The sequence below is a fragment of the Myiozetetes cayanensis genome, unplaced genomic scaffold (assembly GCF_022539395.1).
Source record: "Myiozetetes cayanensis isolate MyiCay16 unplaced genomic scaffold, myiCay2020 scf5-8, whole genome shotgun sequence".
NCBI lineage: Eukaryota > Metazoa > Chordata > Aves > Passeriformes > Tyrannidae > Myiozetetes > Myiozetetes cayanensis.
Window position 1 is genome coordinate 105,917,794 of NW_026087742.1, and position 20,953 is coordinate 105,938,746.

Below are 20,953 nucleotides of genomic sequence, written 5' to 3' on the forward strand. Positions count from 1 at the left end.
AGTAAACTTGTACTTGTTCAAGTGAGTGCTCAAGAAAACACAAATTTGTGCTGGGCTACTTGCCCCCAGTCTGGGGACACCTGGATGCATTGATAGAGAGGGAAAGTTTACATTGAAAACAGATGAAGAGCAAAGGGTTTGAGAGAAAAGTCAAGAGCCTCCTGCTTTCATGTGACAAGGGCAGGAAGACTGGCAAGATGCAAGTCCCAGCTCCCAGATTATGACCAGCAGAAAGATTTGGATGTCTGCAGGCTCCCATTTCTGCTTCTCAGTCCATTGGGACAGCACAATGAAAACCACAAATTAAGATCAGAAACGTTCTTTAGAATGTAAGCATCAGTCCCTCCCATTACGAAGAGTAGCTGGGACCATTGAGCTAAGACCCTGCTGTAGTCCTTAAAATGTTTCACAGAGCTGGCAATGTGTGATGAATAATTTTAATTAGCCAAAACCAGGCTACTATATGTGAACATCCTCTGTGTATCCCAGACGTTTTTACATTTTGCAAATTGTCTGCTTCTGCCAGTATGTCAGCCTATCAGATAAGAAAATTGCCACATAAGGTAGTTCTACTGTAAACTGAATGTTTTACTTTTCATCAAAGACAGTTAAAAAAAAGACACCTGGCAGATGGGACTATAAGAGCTCAAGAAACCACTGTGATAATACATCTAACAGTTTCCTGAACCAGACTACACATCCTGCTGGACTGGAATTTGAATAAATTGACAATTGTCTGAACCCATGGGAGTAGACATACCCTATATCCTTACCATTCTTTGCCCTCCAAATACCAATAAAACTAGGGAGGAAAGATATCCCTGCAATACAGGATAATGCAGTTGTAGTTAGTGGAAATGCTAGAACCTCTGTGATATGAAAAATGTGTACTTCAAATAAGTGCATTAGTGCATTGCACGGATACTTTTCCCTCCAAGTCATAATGTGGACACCATTTAAACAGAAAATACTCTGAGCCTTTAAAACAGTTTGAATTCTGCATTATTTCTTATTATTTATCCCTTTGATAAATGATACATTCTCATCTTTACTCAAAGACTTTAAACAGCAACTTCTCTCCAGCATGTACTGTGGTCATGACCGTTGCTGAGGTGACAATAGAAAATGGCAACATCATATTTTTGTGGGGTTTTTTGCAATTTCCCCACGTATTTTTTGACCTCACTGTGTGTTAACTCTGTTGCTGGGTTAACACTATCCTACTGTAGAAATAAAAACCTGCCATGTAATCTCCCCGTCTCATGCTTGTTCCAATTAGTGTTATTTTGAGGCATTGTCAAAGGCATGAGATGTTTGTCTGACATTAAAAAACATATTTTCACAAATACTCCAAAGAAAAACAATGGAAAGTGTGAACCATAGAAGACAATGCTTCTCTTTTTCTTATTTCTTCTCTTTTTTTTTCCTGCTGTTGTGATTGTTATTTTTACTTGTTTTGGTTTTTTTTCTGTGGATATAAAAATCCAATAGACATCACACAAAAGATGTGCAGGAAGTTTGAAAGTAATAACAATACAACCAAGTTTGTTTTGTCATCTGCAAAGGTTAATGGGCATAGTACACATGGTTGCTCAGAAGGGAGAGAGGACTGTTCAAGATTAGCACTGTTTCATTAATTCAATTTATACTCTTTGCCCCTACCTACAGTTGGCAGGCTTTTCTAAATAATGCTACCAGACTACAAAAAGGTATAAAATGAAGAAAAGAGCGGTTCAATAAATAACTGAAGTCAGCATTGACTGAATATAACATTACTTATGACACACAGTGTTTAGAGTATTTAATCGGGTCTCTTTTAAAAGCAATTGATATTCTTGGTAGTCTGTGCATAATGTTGTCCAGAGAGTTAGAAGGATGTTAACATTTCATTACTCTTGTCATTGATTTTTCTCTGCTTTCTTCACAACAAAAGTCAAAACGTGACCTCTTATTCCACTGAATTAGTTCCAGAGCACTTGGCATTATTGACCTCCTAATGAAAATTAATGACAACTTTTTTGACTCAGGCTTTCAAGTAGGCACACCAAGCACATTTAAAAAACAGGCATGGTTATTTCTCATATTGAAATGAAGTAACACACTGTTAAGTAACAAAATGTATATTAATGCAACATTAAATCTGCAAATGTAAGTGCGCAGAATTCAAGAGACTTAAACGGCATTATCAGGAGCTGATACTGCAAAGATTTAAGCTTGGCAATAATTTCAGACCTGAGAGCCAAGGAGTTTTGCAAGGAAAGCTACAGAAAAACTTAGAACATTCAGCCTCAGGCCCCAAATTTATAGTAAAAATCTGGCAATACTGAAACGTTTTTACTATGCAACAGAGACAATTGCACTTTATGTTAGGTATCTCCATGATTTTCTTTTCCCTTTTAAAGCTAGAGAAGAATGCAAATTCTTTTCAGGGACTTTTGTGCTCATGAGCTGTCACTCTGCAGCTGAGTGGATTTCCTTCATCCAGATTCTTACACAAATGTTTGTGCACAAACTGACTTCTGTGTATGGGTATGGATTCCTCCTTCCTTGCACCTGTGTAAGTAAGGATTAACTCTGCTAGGTGAAACAAGAAAGCTGAATGGATTCATATCTGGACATGGGGTGAAAGCTTTTGTTTATCTAAACAATTGTTTATCTAAACAATTTCCTATTCTGGGAAAACTGTCCCAGAAATAATACTTGGGGAAAAATCTGGGAAAGCTGCAAAAATAATGAATAAACTAACTTAATTTGTGTCTTTCCTTAGACAACAAAGACTATGATGCATATCTATCTTATACCAAAGTGGATCCTGACCAGTGGAATCAAGAAACTGGAGAAGAAGAAAGATTTGCTCTTGAGATCCTACCAGATATGCTTGAAAAGCATTATGGATACAAGTTGTTCATCCCAGACAGAGATTTGATTCCCACAGGAAGTAAGTCATGTCCTTATTCTTATGTGTTTTCTAAACAACCAATGCAGTGATTGAAATTATTGTTTTAGTCTCTTTTCTGTACCTACTCCTTCAGAATGTCATCTTTTCTCCCTTGTCTTAGAGAATGGCAAAGATAAGCCAACAAACATACTCAATGTATATTTCCAAGATAAGAGGACTATTATTTAGTAATTAAAATATTCTGATTGAAGGTGAGATAGTGCAGACAGGGCATGCATAAATAAAGGTAATGAAAGACTAATTTTTCACAGTTTTTTGAGAGCTTGCATATCTAGGACTGAATACAGAGTTTGTATTTTTCAGTTCCTTAGAGGTTGTTTGGAAAGATATCCATGATTCTAAGTATTACAGAAATTAAGACACAAAGGAAGAAGTTGTGTTTGGACTAAGGCAACGGTTGAGTAGTAAAATTTACGTCAGAGAAAAATAGTGAATTCTGTCAGTGGACACTGCAGATAAATGTGCAGTGGATGTACTTGATCATTCTCAGACACTAAAAATTAGAATTGATTGGTACAAGTAACCCTTTTTCATGTTTCTCTGACCTATTCCAGCAGAAATACCGTAATGTTTTTTAGGTCGTTGTAGTGTTCTTTGTAAGCTCACTGTAATAACCATGTAGGCAGCTACTAAATTCAATATCTTTTAGCAAAGATACTAAAGGATGCTTGGTATAGGCAAAGCTCAAACAGTCTCATGGATATTTTTTAAACCTACAGCAATTTGCAGGACACAACACTGTTCTTATGAATTTGCATGGTGGGGTCATGGAAGGAAAAGCAGAATCTAAGCCTACCATATCCCACAGAGGATCATTTGAGTTTGAGACTGAGCTCCTGAAGCCCACAGATGCTGATCTGTTGTCTACCTGGGTGGCTTTGCCTTTTTCAAGTAAAACATCGTGATGGACACAACTGTTTCAATACAGATAATGACATAAAACTACAACTCATGAACAAACACAATCCATAGCTCATGTAGTAATAGATATTTCTCAGGATCAAAGAATGGTTGAGGTTGGAAGGGGCCTCTGGAGGTCACCTTGTCCAACCTCCCTGCTCAAGCAGGGCCTCATAGAGCAGGTTGCCTGGGACCATGTTCTTCCAAGCCAGCCTGGCACATTTGCAAGTGATGTTTTTTTCAGTGAGATCTTCTGGGAGCAGGGATTTGCCTCTGTTGTTTCTCACCAGTCTATGAGAGCAGATTGTTTTCTTAGATTGGTTTTTGAGCAATTGTTTTGTTTTGTAGCCTACATTGAAGATGTGGCAAGATGTGTAGACCAAAGCAAGCGACTGATCATCGTCATGACTCCAAGTTATGTGGTAAGAAGAGGTTGGAGCATCTTTGAACTGGAAACAAGGCTTCGAAACATGTTAGTCACGGGAGAAATCAAAGTGATACTGATTGAATGCAGTGAACTACGAGGAGTTATGAACTACCAGGAGGTCGAGGCCCTAAAACATACCATCAAGCTCCTCACTGTCATTAAATGGCACGGACCAAAATGCAACAAGTTGAATTCCAAGTTCTGGAAACGTTTACAGTACGAAATGCCTTTTAAGAGGATTGAACCCATCACAAACGAGCAGGTTTTAGATGTCAGTGAGCAGGGGCCCTTCGGGGAACTGCAGACAGTCTCCGCAATTTCCATGGCTGCTGCCACCTCTACTGCTCTTGCCACTGCCCATCCAGACCTGCGCTCCACCTTTCATAACACATATCACTCACAGATGCGCCAGAAACACTATTATCGAAGCTATGAATACGATGTACCTCCAACCGGCACCCTGCCGCTTACCTCAATAGGTAACCAGCACACCTACTGCAACATCCCTATGACACTTATAAACGGGCAGCGGCCGCAGACAAAAACTAACAGGGAGCAGAACCCAGAAGAGGCTCACACAAACAGTGCCATACTGCCCCTCCTGCCACGGGAGACCAGTATATCCAGTGTCATCTGGTGACCGAGATGCAAGGGGCTGTCAACCCCCTTGAGTAGGAGCAGAGTCTGCAGTCTGGTGCCTGGAACTACATCCTCGACTGCTGCTGTTAAACATGCATTACAATCGATAACATACGAGGAAAAACAGGGTCTTGTACATATGTTTTTGCAATTTCTTTGTAGCATCAGTCTTCCTGTTTTACCCATGTCTCTTCCCATTCACATTTTCGACTTTGTTTTATATGTCATTGGAATTTGTATATTTACATTTTTTTAAATGAAGAGACTGCTGTATAGATAGGAAACTTTTTTGCTTCATTAGTATAGTTTTAGGGGTTTTGTTTGTTTGTTTTTAACCTCTCTCGGGAATGCTTGGACAAAGCTATGTTGATATCAGAAGCACCATCCATTTTGTTGGCCTGCCTAGCCTGATTCCTGAAGGCCATGCCTGCTGCAGCTCACCTCTTTTGGAGAGTATTTGTTTTTAGAAGGACCCCATCCCTCACTGAGCGCTCCAGTTTCATTTCTACTCCCTTAATGTGCACTGCTCCTTCCCTGCCCTTACAAAGACCCCAGTGTGGGGTAACACTGCAGTCTGACCATCTAACATGTAACTTGGTAGATACCTGTCAAACCACAGAATATACCCAGTCTGTATCGGTTGCTTCACAGTAGTCACTACAGAGTGTATAGAAACTAGAGCCGGTTTGGTTTTTTGTTTTCTTGGGTTTGGTTTTTTTAATTATTATTTCAAGAATGAGTTGATTGTATTCCTTTTATAAATATAAAAGCAAACCCTATTTTTAACACGTCCTGGAAAAGTATCAATGTGGTTGTGGATTTTATTTTTCAAGCATTTAATTTTTTCTTTTCCCCCTTAAAAAAATCCTGCAAATGATGTCATTTGCAAATGTCAGGCGAGTAAGACGAGTGAGGCAATAGGCACTGAAGTGCAGAGTCCTGCTGATATGTACAGTGATGACTTCCAAACCAAAGGGGAATAAAAAGACAGTATTGTAGATGGTTTGTCACTTTGTATTATAGAAAGTGTTATTTTCAAAAAAGAGTAAGAGCAAAACATTATTTTACTGTGGATTACAGAGTCCCCTTGTATTTTAATGTTCCAAAAATTGTATTTGCTTTAAAATGCTATATTAAGGATTAAGAAATCTTCTTTCATTTGGTTTTAGCTTGTAATGATAAATAAAACTTTATTAATTTCAACATGATTTTAGTAAGAACTCAGGCAGAAAAAATGACATGAATACCAGAAATATAACTGTTTTCAGAATAAACTTTATTTATACAAAATTAATATTTAAATCAGACCTGAAAATATTAAAAACAATTTATTCACTTTAATGAATAAATAAATTAGTTTTATTTTTATGTATGACTCTATCTTTGAGGAGTTACAAATAATGCATATACCATGGCTGACAGGGAAGAAAAAAAAAACACCACTGTGTTTATATCTAGACATCTTTAAGACCAATTAAATAAGCACCTTGCTCATATTTATGTTTTAAATAATGGAAAAGTCCTTTCTGAGTTTAGAAAGAGAGAGGAGTGGTGCAGCTCTCCAGCATATTCAGGCCAAGCTCTCTGCTAGTCCCTGCTAGCAGAAGTGGAAGTAGAGTTACTGGCTGTAGCACACTGTCATGTAGTCATGGGTTTGATTTACCCTGGCAGAAATGTAACTGGTGTCCTGGCAAACAGGCCTTATGGTCTATTTATGTAATTAATTAGCTTTAGGTATTTTTATGGCAGCTGAATGATATTGGCCAATATAATGAATGTGTGGGTTTTGTTTATCCTGACTGCCACAACGAGAAAAGTATAGCTTATAATATTTTGGTCTTGTTAATGAGAAGTGAGTGGGGAAACTGCGGTTTGGGGGATGTTTGTGGGAGTAATCCAGAACTGACAGTGTGGGAGGAAATGACTATGCTCCTGTTGTGAAAGTCAAGAAATCTCACTATCTGCATAAGAAGCTAATAGACCTTTGGGATGTGCACTGATTTTTATTTGCTAGAAATCTTTATTTCTCTGAGGTTTTGCTCAAGCCTTTTTCTACAGTCTGTTCTTTATTATGGTCTCTCTCTCTGGACATGTGCCAAACATCCACAAAATGGAAATGAAGCTGCCAAGTCAGATAAAATTTTAAGAGACTTTTGCACATTTGGTTATTTTCATAGTGTAAGAAAGCTATTATTTATTTGCTCTTACAGACACCTGTCAGGCACTGGTGGCATTTTCCTTCATTCATCTGGATGCCGAATACCCCAGTATCCTCTGAAAGCAATGCATTATTGTTTTCCCCTTTCCCTCGCCTTTCTATGCCCTGGGGTAAAGACTGGGTTGTGGAATAAATGCAGGATTTAATTATCTGACCACAGTTACGTTTAGACAATTGGTAGGTGTTTTCTTAGCCACACAGGAAGTACCTTTATGTTGTTCTATTTTTAGTGTAGATTTAAGCACTTTGAAAAGCATGATTCAGGGATTGACAGATACTATTTGATATTCACACTACTTAAAAAAAAGTTTTTCTTATAATGCTTTGCCATAATATCAAATATAAGAAAAACAAACAAACAAAAAAAGAAACAAACCACAAAATAAAACCTGAAATAAAAGGAGAAGCTGTCTACGGCTTTAGAAAAATTCCTCCTTAGTATTCCTCTTCTGTGAACAGCTCGGTGTGGGGAACAGGGAAGGAAACTGTTGTGTGCTCACGTGCTCTTTCTTGGACAAAAGTTCTGTTGGAACGCAAAATAAAATGGAAAAGAAAAAAACACACATAAAACTAACAAAAACTGTCATTGCCCTAGTGCTTAGGCTCCATCATTTTTTGGTGAAGGTGTTACAGTTTTTGACAATGCAGCCTGAACTCTGCATGCAATAGCCACATATAAGGTTTAGCCATAAGCAAATAGCACTTTATTTTAAAAACTGCACAGTGTGATGGTCAGAAAAACTTACTCTGCCTGGTCAGTACCTTTGGGTCTGGATGTGGATTCTATGCACATGAATTATCCAAGTGTGGTGCTCTGTCTTTATAAGGCTCTCTCTAATCAGGGTAGTCTATGTTATAAAACTAAAGGACTCTGTTGCACAACTTGTGTAAATTCAGTATATAGGCTCTCCAGACAGCATTTATAGCTGGACAGAAATGGGAGACTGTATAGTACGCAGCTAATTATTTTGAAGGCAAAGTGCATTGCTGGGTCTGATTCTGTTCTCACTTGTAGCAGTATGATTTGAGAGTAAATCTAATAAAGTTGAATGAGTGTAAGATTGATTTGTGCGGGAGAAGAAAATTGGAAAAGCAAAGAGAAAAGGAATTCATATTTGCAGTCTGTGACAAGCTGAAATCTTGGCTGCAAGGAAAGCAGCAGCAAATGTCTTCTGAGTTTTAGTAGGGACCCAGTTCTCACCTGGCAGCCAACATCAAACACTTTTAATATGATCTGGTTCAGAGCTAAATACTGCTAGGCTTAGATGCAAACTAAGATTTTCCTATTACTGCACAGTGGTGAAAACCATGTGTATGTTACGTAATGGGTGATAATCAGCTTCAAAATAATTAGAAAGCTTGTTATACCCACCTTATAAAAATTCACAAAGTTTTATTTGGATATTGAGCATTAATGACACATTTAAATTATAGATAAAGCAGTGGGATTTGGGGAAAACTGGCCTGGTAAACAGGATTTCTTAATTTTTTTTTAATTGAAAAAAAAATAAGAGAGGAAAAAAAAAAAGAAGAAAATGTCAAGCTAGCAAACCTAAGGAAAGTTTAATTAAAATCCAAAGAAGAAGAAAAATCACAGCAGTAAAGTAAGTTCAAAAATAAGAATAATAATTAAAAAAAAGCCAATGGAGAATAAAGAGCAAAATACCCACCTGCTTTTTGACTGTATTGTGGTTTCTTTTGTTATGCAAAGCTCTGTACTCTGGCTGACCTACATCAAGCAACTGGCTTTTTTGGAGGCCATCCAGATAGACCAGCAACACAAATATGTCCCTGTACATCTAGTACACTTCCGAATTATTTTTTTACTTGTTGATAGTTTAACACAGAGAGATTTTTGTTTGTCTTCTATTGTGATAAAGAGGATGGCAGAAATCTGTCAGCGCTAAAAAAATCTCCGTGACAGACTTAGGTTATTATCTAGAGTAACTATATTCTTTCACACCCACCCCTTGTCTGATTTGCTGTTATTAGAACATTTTTTTTAACCCAGTTCTCGGTTGAGAAATAGATTAATGTGGCTCCAAGAGAAAAAATGTAAGCAATCTCATAACAACGACCCTCCTTGTGTAGTGAATGCTGCAAGATCCCTTGCATTTTTGTTTCATATAAACACATCTCCTGACCTCCTAAATAGCCCACTTAGTGGAGGCTAAAGAACACCACTGTGTTCTCCACTTTAATTTCAGAGTCATTGAATTTAGTATGGACACTGAGCTGTTGTTTTTGGTGTAATTTTGCTGGGTTATTTTCTGTTGGCTCTGGCTATATCCTCCAAGATGATGTGTTGGCAGCATTACACTTCTCCACATATCCTTGACTGGATGTTTCAAAACTCAGAGTTCTTACCCTGGGGAGTGAAATTGAGAGAAATGTTTCAGCTATTAAGAGTTTTCCTATGCCTATTGTTTGTTTAAGTTCTCCTTAAAACAGAGTTAAACCTTTGTTCTGGACTAATAAGCTTTTCCGGCAGAAGACCTAGGGTCCACAGGGTCATGAAGCAGTCAAAGAAGAAATTACAAAGGCAGGTCTGACACCTTCTTTGGAAAACATAGAAATTCTGGAGCAGTTCAAATTACTAAAAAATTAGTACTTTTTGATTGAGGGAAGTATTCAGGTTGTAACTACAAACAGCCTCATTCCAAAAGCTTATTAGCATTCTACAGTAAATATCCAATACTTTGGATAATATCATTTCAGAAACATTTAATAGTCAATTATAATATTTTATTTGGGGGGATTAAGAGCAACATGATTCTCTATGATTTAAATGGTAAATAAAATAGATTATCTAGTACTGAGCTTACAGGAACTACAAACATTTCTTTACTGGGTCACTAGCATTAGGAAAACAATTTGGAGTAAAATTTGAGAGCTAAGAATATGATGAGGCTTTTATTGATATTTTTATAAAGACACCTCTCTTAACCATCAAGATATGACAAAAGGAATACACAAATTACTCAAAAAATAAAATTGATGAGCTTTTTAACCCTCTCTTTTCTCTTTATCAAATGTTAGCTCTTCTTAAAAATAAAAAATCATTCAGGAAAAACTAATTCTTGCTGAGCCCATACTCTCAAACACACTTTGTGACAGATAAAGAAGTGCAAGCCAGAGGGAGAGGTTGTACTGCATTGCTGTGACTGAGAAGCTCCACACTGAGGAGAACATGTGTGCCTGTGCATGGAGGAGGAGAGCACAGGCCTCTTTGGCCTCATGTTTAGTTACTCCTGTGTCAGGTGGGTACAGAAGGAGCCACAGACTCAAATACCACTGCTGCCCTACGTGCTATAGGCAACATACAGGGAAGGTGGGCAGTAAGTCTTGATATGAATGACAGTAAACTCTATTGCAAAACAGCTGGAAGAGATGAAACAGCTCTGAAACAGTATTTTCCATTTGTTCCATGTGCAAAGCAAAAGCCAGCACAGAGTAGAGAAAGAGGTCAGCTTGCTGGGTTAGTGTGCAGTCCACTAATAGGAAATTCCCATCTCAATCAGCTAGCACCACACCTGAGAACCCTCACAGAAATTTCCATCCCATCCTATCCTATCCTATCCTATCCTATCCTATCCTATCCTATCCTATCCTATCCTATCCTATCCTATCCTATCTAATTACCTGGCAGAGTGTATTAGAAGTAAAAGCACTCAAAGTATACTCTGAGCCCTCAGGATGAGGTACACATGAAAACTCCTTGCAGAGATGTTTAGGGTGAATAGATGTCTTCTCTCCTAAGAAGAGACTTACAAGAGCAAAGCTTTGATTTGTGAAAAGTTAGTGTGGTTTTTTTTGTTCTCAGCACACCATTTTTTAAATCCTCTTAGAGTGCTCATATGGAGCAACACCCTGATATTATTCTGACCTTCTCTGAGGTAAAAAGAAAGTCTTGAAAATGTCAGTTATGGGCTTAAAATATGCCATTAAGCTGCAGAGTCTGCACACACTTGAAATCCAGAAATAAAGAAAAGCAAACTAACAATACAATTACTAAACCTATTTAAACCTAGTTTTAGAAATTTCTTTTTTTCGTGGAAGGTTGTTTTCTCCTGCAGTTTTGTAGGAAATTATGTAAGAGACTTTTTGAAATTTTCTCTGCATTCTTTGCATGACAGAGAGAGATTTGTTCAGGAAATCCCATTCTTCATTGAAAGTTTAAAATTCAAGTGGCAATGAATTTGCAGACATAGAAGAAGTTGTTTTCCAGAGTTAATACCCTCTGGTGAACAGCTCACTGCAGCCCTAATTGAGTTCTTAGGAACATTTCAGTAGAAAATGTAAACAATTAGTGTTATACCTTTACCTTCAGCATCACATTAGAGCGTTGTATATTTGTCTTCCTAAGACCCAGGCAACTTCAAATGGAACAATTATGTAAATATAAAGCAGTGAGGAGAACAGTGACACAACTGTCTCTCCATCTATCTCAGCAAAATAGTTCAATGACATCAGGCTCCTTCTCTGAGATCACTAACCTATGGCTACCTCAGCAAAATATGTGAATCTGCAAAATGTGCACATATCTGGGAAAAAATTGTTGCAATAAGCACTCTCAAATCTTAGTTATACCACAAAAAGCACTTTATTCAATTTTATGCCTATACATAAGTATTTTAACTTGTAATCATTTAATCATAGAACCATAAACCAAAAGAAAATAAGTAGCACTCTCATATAAAACCAAGAAAATTCCAAAAACCTGGGTTTATTCATAGGATGACATTTCCCATGTGCTTTAAGAAGATGACAAACTTGTAACCAGGCCATTGCTAAGAGTACTATGACACAGGTACATAGCTAGGGATGACACAGGGTGGGTGACACAGGGTGGGAGAAGTATAGGCAAGATATTTGCTGGTCATGTCATAACCAGGTAGGTGTACTCAACTAGCACTCATCTAGTCCTGCTGCCATAGGAGATTACAGATATCTTTTGCCTGCAGGTCAGTAGATAACCAAATCTACCAGCTACTTCCTTCACCACCTGTTTGCTACCTGAAGCCATTTGTTAGAGGTAGGAAACATGTTTTTCTGGGTCATAGGGTCTCCCTGAATCTATGTGAATATCTGCCAGAGTTCCTGTCTGTAAATAATAATTAGTGTCAGCACAGTTCATCTCATATTTTCTCTGTTTACCTTCTCACTCTTCTAAACAGAAGAGATTGTGAACAGCTGTCAGTACCATATAGCTAATACCATTCCTAGACTTTTTTTAAAATTATTATTATTATTGTTAAGTATTTGAAGATTGAGAGACATCAGCAAAGACTCTCTATCTGCTTGAAATGACACTTGCCAATTTGTTCTTTAGGGAATGTTGAAGCAAATTCACTGTTTAGTCATCTTGGGCACCTTACCTACTATGCTTCTTTCAAGACCCCCTCAAACAGCAATCTAGAACATAAGGGGTTGGAGACAGACTGAGATGCACATGCTTATAATTTTCGAGAATGTTTTCATTACTGGTTTGTTGTGCTTTGCTTTGCTTTGTTTTAATTTTCTTTGTTTCGTAAGGAGACATCAGGACTGAGATACCATTGCACTACGTTAGTTTAGTGGTGGCATAGCCACATTAGAAAGAATGGAGTGGAAGTCCAGAGAACTGGAGTAGTCGTAATCTAGGCTGAAAGTCTCCTACCTGTGCACACAGCAGTTGTTCAAAGAGCTGCTGGATCTCCTTAGCTCCCACTTCAGTCAGTTCTCCACTTCATAGGCAATCCAGCAAAGAGGTTTTGTAAGGGAAGATGATGCTTTCAGGTGCCATTACAAATGCAGTCTCAGGCACAGTGAGTCTGATGCCACATTCTGACTGAGCAATGAGCCTTCTTTGAGAAACCTGAGGTTCCCTCCCTATTTCAGCCTTCTGATTGTTATTTGTTGGCTTTCTAAGGTGCTCCAAAGACTCAAATAATAATCAAATATTTCAAAATAAGGTGAATCTGTGTAAATGTAGGAAATATCACTGATTGTTCTAAATAGCTGTGTAGAACACAGATATCTTTTTCCTGTAACTCTTCCTGTTCTTCTGCTCTAGATAGTCATCGGCTGTAACTTATTTTACATATCCTGTAAAAATATGATCCAAGGGTTTTTATTATTATGTTAGTCAGCAAAATCATAAATAGTTTAATATAATGTCTTCATCATAAATGTTTGCAGATTTGTTACTGGTCTTTATTTTATATCTGTTCAGCAGCTAGTAAAGTAGGCAGCTGCCCAGTGCTGGGCAGTGGTAAAGCAGCCAGCATGGTCAGTGAGTCCAGAATGCTAAACGACAAAATATAGTCTTAGCTCGAGCAGTAAAATGGAGTTAAATTATCTTCCCAACATTGCACCTAGATATGCACTGCTGTGACTCACAGCAATTTTGAATCTCACATTAATTTTGCAAGAAAAGTGCACTATTACCAACGTGATGTTGCTATTCATAATATATAAGCTTAAGCATATCTACTATTTCATAAGTAAATGTTTTTATCAGCATACTGCACTTTCTTCAGATGACAAGAAAACAAAAAGACCAAAAAGCTTTTTAAAAGAAAGAACACGCAATACTAGAAGAAAAATGTCACCACCTTCTCTTTCACAAAAAAAAAGCTGTAAAAGTAATACAAATAAAGAAACATAAGTGTGTGAAAAATTGTTTGAGTCTAATGTCAGCTGCAGCATTTTTTTACCAACCACAATTTGTCTAGGGGATTTAATCTTTTTGATTTTATTCTGTTACTTTCCCCATCTCAGGCGCAGCTGACTGTCCATAAGCAGAGTGCACAACACAACTCAAGCAGTAAGAGTCCCCTCTTGGAAACACACTGTTTAAAGTTAATAGCTGTATAAGCATCTTGATAAAGTACTTTGTTATTAAAGCTCTCAGCTTTAACAATTATGGCCTTCCATAATCCTGGGAACCACCACAGTAGAAAGGCTCTGTAGCCCCTATTGAATACCCTCACATACATTGAATATATAAATGTATACTTACTATCTCTAAATCATTTTGCATTGATGGAATGAAACAAGGAAGTACCATGCTAGGCTTTGAGAACTTTCATCTTAATTTGCTTAATAGGTGGTAAAAGTAAAAAATATTTCTACTGAACTCAGCAGAATTAATGCTGTGTATAACTGGTGCAAGAAAAAAGGAGCAGAATCAGGCCCAGAATTTCTGAACATGAATTTTTGGCTATTCTACAATTTAATTGAAGATTCAGCATCATTGCCTTTTCCAAATGTCCATCACTATTGCCACATAAACCATAGATTAACATATGCATTCTTGTCAAGGTTTTCTTTAACGCTACATATATGACTATAAACTGGAAAATATGTCTCTTTCTTTGTGTACTTTGTTCAAAATCACTGAAGTTAAAATAGAAGCACTAAAATTAAGTAGAAATACATCAACCTATATTTATGCCTACTGTATATTAAATATTTTACCTAAAGAGATTAACTTATATATTTATTTTTTAAAAAAATTTAATGGGTCATAGCTAAAAGGAACTCCATTTTTGTAGTAATACTATGCTTATGCTGAAAAGCAAGAGAGTCGTGATCAAAATGTTACCTAGTTTCAGTGTATGTTACTTTAAACAAAACATGTTTTATGTTATCCTAACTTTTGGAAAATTCACCAAGCCTGGTACAGAAAAAAAAATAACTTATTGTAATAACATAATAAAAAATTTTGTACTTTCATCAATTTTTATTCTTACAGGAAAAAACACATCACTCATTAAATATGAATGCTGCACATGTTAGCAATAGAAATGTTGATTTTTGTAACTTTGATTGCACTTGCCTTAACTTTTCCACACATATAAACAAACACAAATAACACACAGAGGGGAAAAAAAAGAGGATTAAGGGAAATAAACCCCACAAAAGTAGGCAAGTTTTAGATTATTTAATGAATAATGACACGTGAGCATATTCAGTAGAATCCTTGTAAAGAGCACATGATGCTGTAGGTTTGTTAAAGCACAAGGTGTACTTTGTCTAGATTAAAAAAAAAAAAAAACACACCACAACAAACCACCACAAAAACAAACAAAAAAATCCCTTTTGGTGTGACTTTGCGTTAGGTTTAAAAAAGGTTGGATGTTTAAAAAAAAATCTTTATTACTTGCATATGAATATTTTTGTATAATAATATATGAAGAAGGTTTTAAAACAAAGAAACCTAATTGCTTTATAGTGTGCAAATTTTAGAAAGAAAATAATCAGGGTATGTGTCCAGTTTGTAAAACAATGTTCTCCTTTAAAGATTACTCTTTCACTGGCTAAATGCAAGGTTATGACAACTTGAAATACTTTTTTTTGTGAACTGACAAAGAAAAAATAAAGCAATGTGAATAATTTGCGTATGCAAACTTTTTTTAGACGAAATTGTTGCTAGCAGCTATAGAAATTTAACAGCGTGATAGGGAAGGCTTTGAAGATTCCAGTTCAGTGATTTGAGGAGAAGGACATACTGGGCCAGAGCACACATGCTGCATGAGCTGGCACAGCTCCAATGGAGGCAATGGAGCTGCTCCAGTTTACACCAGCTGAGAATCTGACCTTTTGCTTAAGAATACTTTAACAGTAAATATCCCTGCATTAATATTTTCTTTCTTGTTGTTTCCTCTTGTTCTGCTGTTTTATTTCTTAAGGATGTTTACTTTAGGATATATATTTTTTTTTCATGTGTATTTTTTTTTCTTAAAAACACAATGGATTATGGATATACTCGTAGTGAAGCAAATAGTGCAGTCTCATAACTCTCTGAGGGAAAGGTTCTGTGTGTGTGTGTGGGAGTGGCGCACACATGTTTGATTTATTACAGCCTTGCTCAAATTTTATGACAGTTTAGCTCCACTGGAACCACAAGGTGACAGGGGAATAAAGTAACATGGTAGGGAATAATTTTTAGCAGTGTGTGTATGTGGTGTGTGTGAGCACCGTGGAAGACCCTCTGACTGATACAGGAACTGTAGTGAAACAGAAGTAGCTCATCTCACAGCAATGTTGCTATTGCAAAAATGAAAGCTAGCAAGGAAATGTCAAGGAAGGTGTTACTGAAAACCTGGATGAGTGCTTTTCCTTAATAAGTTTGTTGAATATGACACCATGCTTGTGTCAGGACAAATTCCGTCCCTGGTTTTCTAAAGGATTGTAAGCTCTGTGGTTCTCTTCTAAACTGCAGTGACATAAATCAGGAGTGTAGTTATCCAAGACAATGGGTTCATAGTCATGTTATACCAGTCACGTGAACTGAAATCAGCTTCTTTTCGGCTTCTCTGTCAAGACCCTCACCTTCTCAAGTCTTTAAAGACACAAGAAACACTTGTTTACAATCTTCCATTATTTTTTAAAGTTGTGCATCCCCTAAGATACCAGGGGAGTTGCTCCAAATTTGAACCTCTGTGACATAAAAATTTGGGGCCTTGCAATAAGAGACAGGCACCAATGCACAGCAACTCTTACAAATGTCAATTTTATGCCATAGCTAGAGCTTAAGTTGTAAAAAAAGGCTGGTGATCTTCTAGCTCCAGAAGCCCAGGCCATAGACCACCATGTGTCTCTGTAGCTCATGAGTATCATGAAACTTTTAAGACATGACATTTAAATGCATTTTTAATATAACCACTGTATTTTGCACTTACAGTCTGGAGCCTGGAGTCAAGGTGAACTATATTACAAAATATTGTTTCTACAGATGGTCACCTTTTTGAACTTGGAAGCTGTCTGCTTCATCTACTTCTCATGAGATTTTTATCTTTGCTATACAAAATATCAGTAAGATCATATGCATAAATGATCATGGTTTCACCAATATCAGCACAGTTCATTGGCCTGATACGGTGTCAGGAAGTGCATTTAGCATTCGATTAGACATCATAAGATTTATGATTACTCAACTACCAGCATGTGACATGCACAGAAATATGGTATCCACTGTAAATTCAAAAAATATTTATGTATATTTAGTTACATTTTTTAAATATTGCTATTTAACAGACATTAATAAAAAAAATTGAAGAACACAATGCTTTATTCTTTGCTGCATTGCTCTGCATCCCTTACAATTCTTAGACACGTGACTGAGACAAGTACAAATGCAGAAATGTTATTAATTGCTGGTATTCCTTCCCAAAATCATGCGTGTATGAACTGACTGGGAAGCCACACAGGGCTGTATGCTTGAAGAGAGACAATTACAGGAAAAAGTAAGTAAACAAGAAGATTGCTTGAAGAGCACTGGAGTCTTGGTTCCAAAAAAATATAAATAAATAAAGAGAGCAAAAGACAGATACCAACAAACAGAAAGACAGAGCAAAAGCACCAACAAGCACTAATGCTTATCAAAATATTTAAAGTACATCTGGACAACTTTCTGGGATTCTACTGACCTGTACCATGTAGAGTTATTCTTTTAAGCGGTTGCTTTGATTGATTAAATTTAATTTTCTCTCTCTTTATGAATACTTATTTCCCATTTGTGTTTTTCCCTACATGAAGGTGTTGGGTTTTTTTGGCTTTTTTTTTTTTTTTTTTGAGGGGGTGAGTTTTTTCCTCAGATTTACTTTTTTTTTTTTGCACAGATAATTGAATTTTTTAATTATTGAAAAAATAAGCATCTTTAAGTACTAGGTTTGCCTTGTGAGAAATTCAGTATGATATCTGTAATTGAAACACAGTTTCATGGACAGACAAGTGAAATGCAACTATTTACATACCGTGAGCCTACATGTCAACTGCTGCATCAGGGAGATCAGAAAGTCATTTGAAGTAATACATACATAAGTGAAAATTAAATGCTCAGGTATTTACAGTATCCACTGAAGTGCAAATAAAACTGTTGTTTGTAAGTAAAAAGCTGTTTTTTTTCAGCTGAAGAACTTTAAAAAGGTCTTCCATTAAACAAGCTGAAAAGAACACGCTGATAATCATCTTACTAAAGATGATGCTGACAATAAGAAAGAGACATTAAAATGCAAGATAGATCTGTAATGGCAGTTAAGTTTTCGAAATTTCTCCAAAAGGTCTGGGAAACACATCCTCATCTGGAATAGACTCATGGATTGCACACAGTTTAGTTCCAAATCTCAGTGAAAACAAATGTAAAAGTGAAATGAACAGTAAGCATGTTTTTCGGCAGAACAGGACCTACAGTATTGAGAGTAATTTGAACAGAAGAGATGAAACAGTAACATAGAAGCAATGTCCAAATGCATTGTCTAGAGATTGAAAAATAGGCTCCAGAAAATTAGTCAGAGGTCTTTAATGTGTTTTACTTTCCAGTTGCATTCAGAATGGGTTCATTCTTTTAAATCAATATGCATGTCACAAAATCAAATAGCTATTCTTCTATGAACACTGATGAATCTTACCCAATTTAGTATGCTCTCCATATTCATGTTGCAGGGAAATATGCACTGAGCAAGGTAAAGCTAGGACAAAGCCTGTGCCCCTTATGATTACTTTATATAGCACTTTCATTTCTGTCTTGAGAAATTAGGTGTTGACTGTCATCAGATTTAGTATTGGCTGTGGTGGAGACAGCTGTCAGAAGCAGCACAGCCCAAATATTTGAAGTGGGAATATACTGTGGCTTTTCTGTCAGCAGCACTGGGTACACTGCCAACAACAGCCACAAGATTTTTGTTCTCCAGTGATCATCATCTTGCACTCCACAGTAGCACCACACATACTGGAGAGAATGGAAAGAAAACAAAGCATTAGAGGAGGAATATACTATGAAAGAGAATTCAAGAAAAAGGACTTTTCCTCCTATGCTGGTTGACATCTCATCCCATATGATAAATTCCTTTTTGTCTTCCACAGGCCTTGCTCAATCCCAGTTTCTGGCCCCAGACAGGTGAGATCAATAGGCAGTGCTGAGCCTCAACATTTGAACATCTCCAGGCAGTGCTAGCACAGTCACCTTTACAGCTCCTACTGCAACTGGTGGCTTATCCAAGTTAACTTGCAAAACTCACCTATCTGTAAATAATTATTCTTCTTGGCCATAGAATTTTGTGTTCTATCAAGACACTACATTGCTGTCTTCTGGAAAGATAGTTTTTGCTTTTGATATCCTGGTTGTTTTAATACATCTAAGAGGCATTTTTGTTATGGAAAATGGTTGTAAAGTTAAAGAGTATAAATTTGTTTGGATATACAAACTGAGGATCTGGTGTTGTGGTGCTTTGACCTTGACTTTGACCTTGTCCCTTAGTGGGACAATACGTGCCCACTAAAGCCACTCTGTCATTCCCCTCCTCAACTGGATAGGTGACAGAAAATAAAAAAAAAAGGCTCATGGGTTGAGAGATGAACAGGGAGAACTCACTCACTGGTTACAGTCATTGGCAAAACAAATTTTACCTGAAGAAATTAATTTATTACCAACCAAAATCTGAGTAGGATAATGAGAAATAAATCCAAATCTTAAAACACCTCCCCCCCACCCTTCTCTCCTTCCTAGCCTCAACTTTACTCCTGATTTTGCTTCCTCCTCTTCCCCTGCAGTGGTGCAGGGGGACAGAGAATGGGGGCTGTGGTCATTTCATCACACATTGTCTATGCTGCTCCTTCCTCCTCAGGGGGAGGACTCCTCACACTCTTCCCCTGCTCCTGCTTTGGTTCCCCCCCCCCCAGGAGACAGTCCTCCATGAATTCTCTATGAATCCTTCCCACAGGCTGCAGCCCTTCACAAACTTCTTCAGCATGGATCCCTTCCATGGGGTGCAGTCTTTCAGGAACAGACTGCTCCAGCATAGGTCCCTTGCGGGACCATGGGTCCTTCCAGGAATCTGCTCCAGTACAGGTTTCCCATGGGGTCATAGCCTTCTTTGGGCATCTACCTGATCTGGCATGAGGTCCTCCATGGGCTGCAGGTGGATAACTGCTTCATCCAGGAGCACCATGGACTGCAGAGGCACAGCTGCCTCACCATGGTCTTCATCATGGGCTGCAGGGGAATCTCTGCTCTGGCACCTGGAGCACCCCCTCCCACTTCTGCTTCATGGACCCTGGTACCTGCAGGTCTGTTGTTCAATTATTCTCACTCCTTTCTTTTCTGGCTGCTGTTGTTTGTTGCACATTTGGGATTTTTCCCTTCTAAACTATGCTATCCCAGTGGCACTGCCACAATCACTGATGGGCTCAGGCTTGGCCAGTGGCAGTTCTGGCTGGCATTGGCTCTATCAGACACAGGGGAAGCTTCTGGCAGCTTATCAGAGAATTTACTGTTGTACTTCCCCCTCTACCAAAACCTTGCCACGTAAACACAACGCAAGTGGTATGAGAGAGAGTTTAAAACTGTAGTAATAGAAATGTAAGAGCAGCATTTATTCTAAAGATAGTAATAACAGAACATACAATTCCAAGCAAATATTAATTAGCAATGTAACCAATAGATGCCTGGAGAAAAATCTCCTGAGATTATAGGTAAATTCAATAAAAAGATAGCAACCTAAGTATGCATTTGACAAAAAAGATTTGAGCATATTCTAAAGGAATTGTTTCAAGTTATTAAGCACATGATACTTTCAAAAAACTTCAAAAACTATGTTTTTATCCATAGTAACTTTGTAGAAGTTGTCTCAGTCTCTCTGGTAAATAATTAGCATGTTTAAACCATTAAAATAAATATTAATATAAGAGATTAGAAGGGGTTTCAAGGACTTATTACATGCTCTCTTTGTTATAAATAGGATGGAATCGCTCTGATCTAATCTCCAGGGTAAATAACATATTTTATAACTTTTAATTAAAAATGGAAGAAGTTTAAATTCTTTTA

The 20,953-nt window shown here is 37.3% G+C and overlaps 1 protein-coding gene across 4 annotated transcripts in view; it reads left to right on the forward strand.

Moving 5' to 3' along the window:
* IL1RAPL1 (interleukin 1 receptor accessory protein like 1) overlaps window positions 1–15,198 on the forward strand; it is a 706,285-nt gene extending 691,087 nt beyond the window's left edge. For all 4 annotated transcript variants that reach the window (XM_050333305.1, XM_050333304.1, XM_050333306.1 and 1 more), the window contains 2 exons: window positions 2,768–2,938; window positions 4,208–15,198. In XM_050333305.1, coding sequence (XP_050189262.1) covers window positions 2,768–2,938; window positions 4,208–4,926 — 890 coding nt within the window. In that variant the 3' untranslated portion in view covers window positions 4,927–15,198. The remainder of the gene's footprint in view (window positions 1–2,767; window positions 2,939–4,207) is intronic.
* Window positions 15,199–20,953: the final 5,755 nt, after the last annotated feature.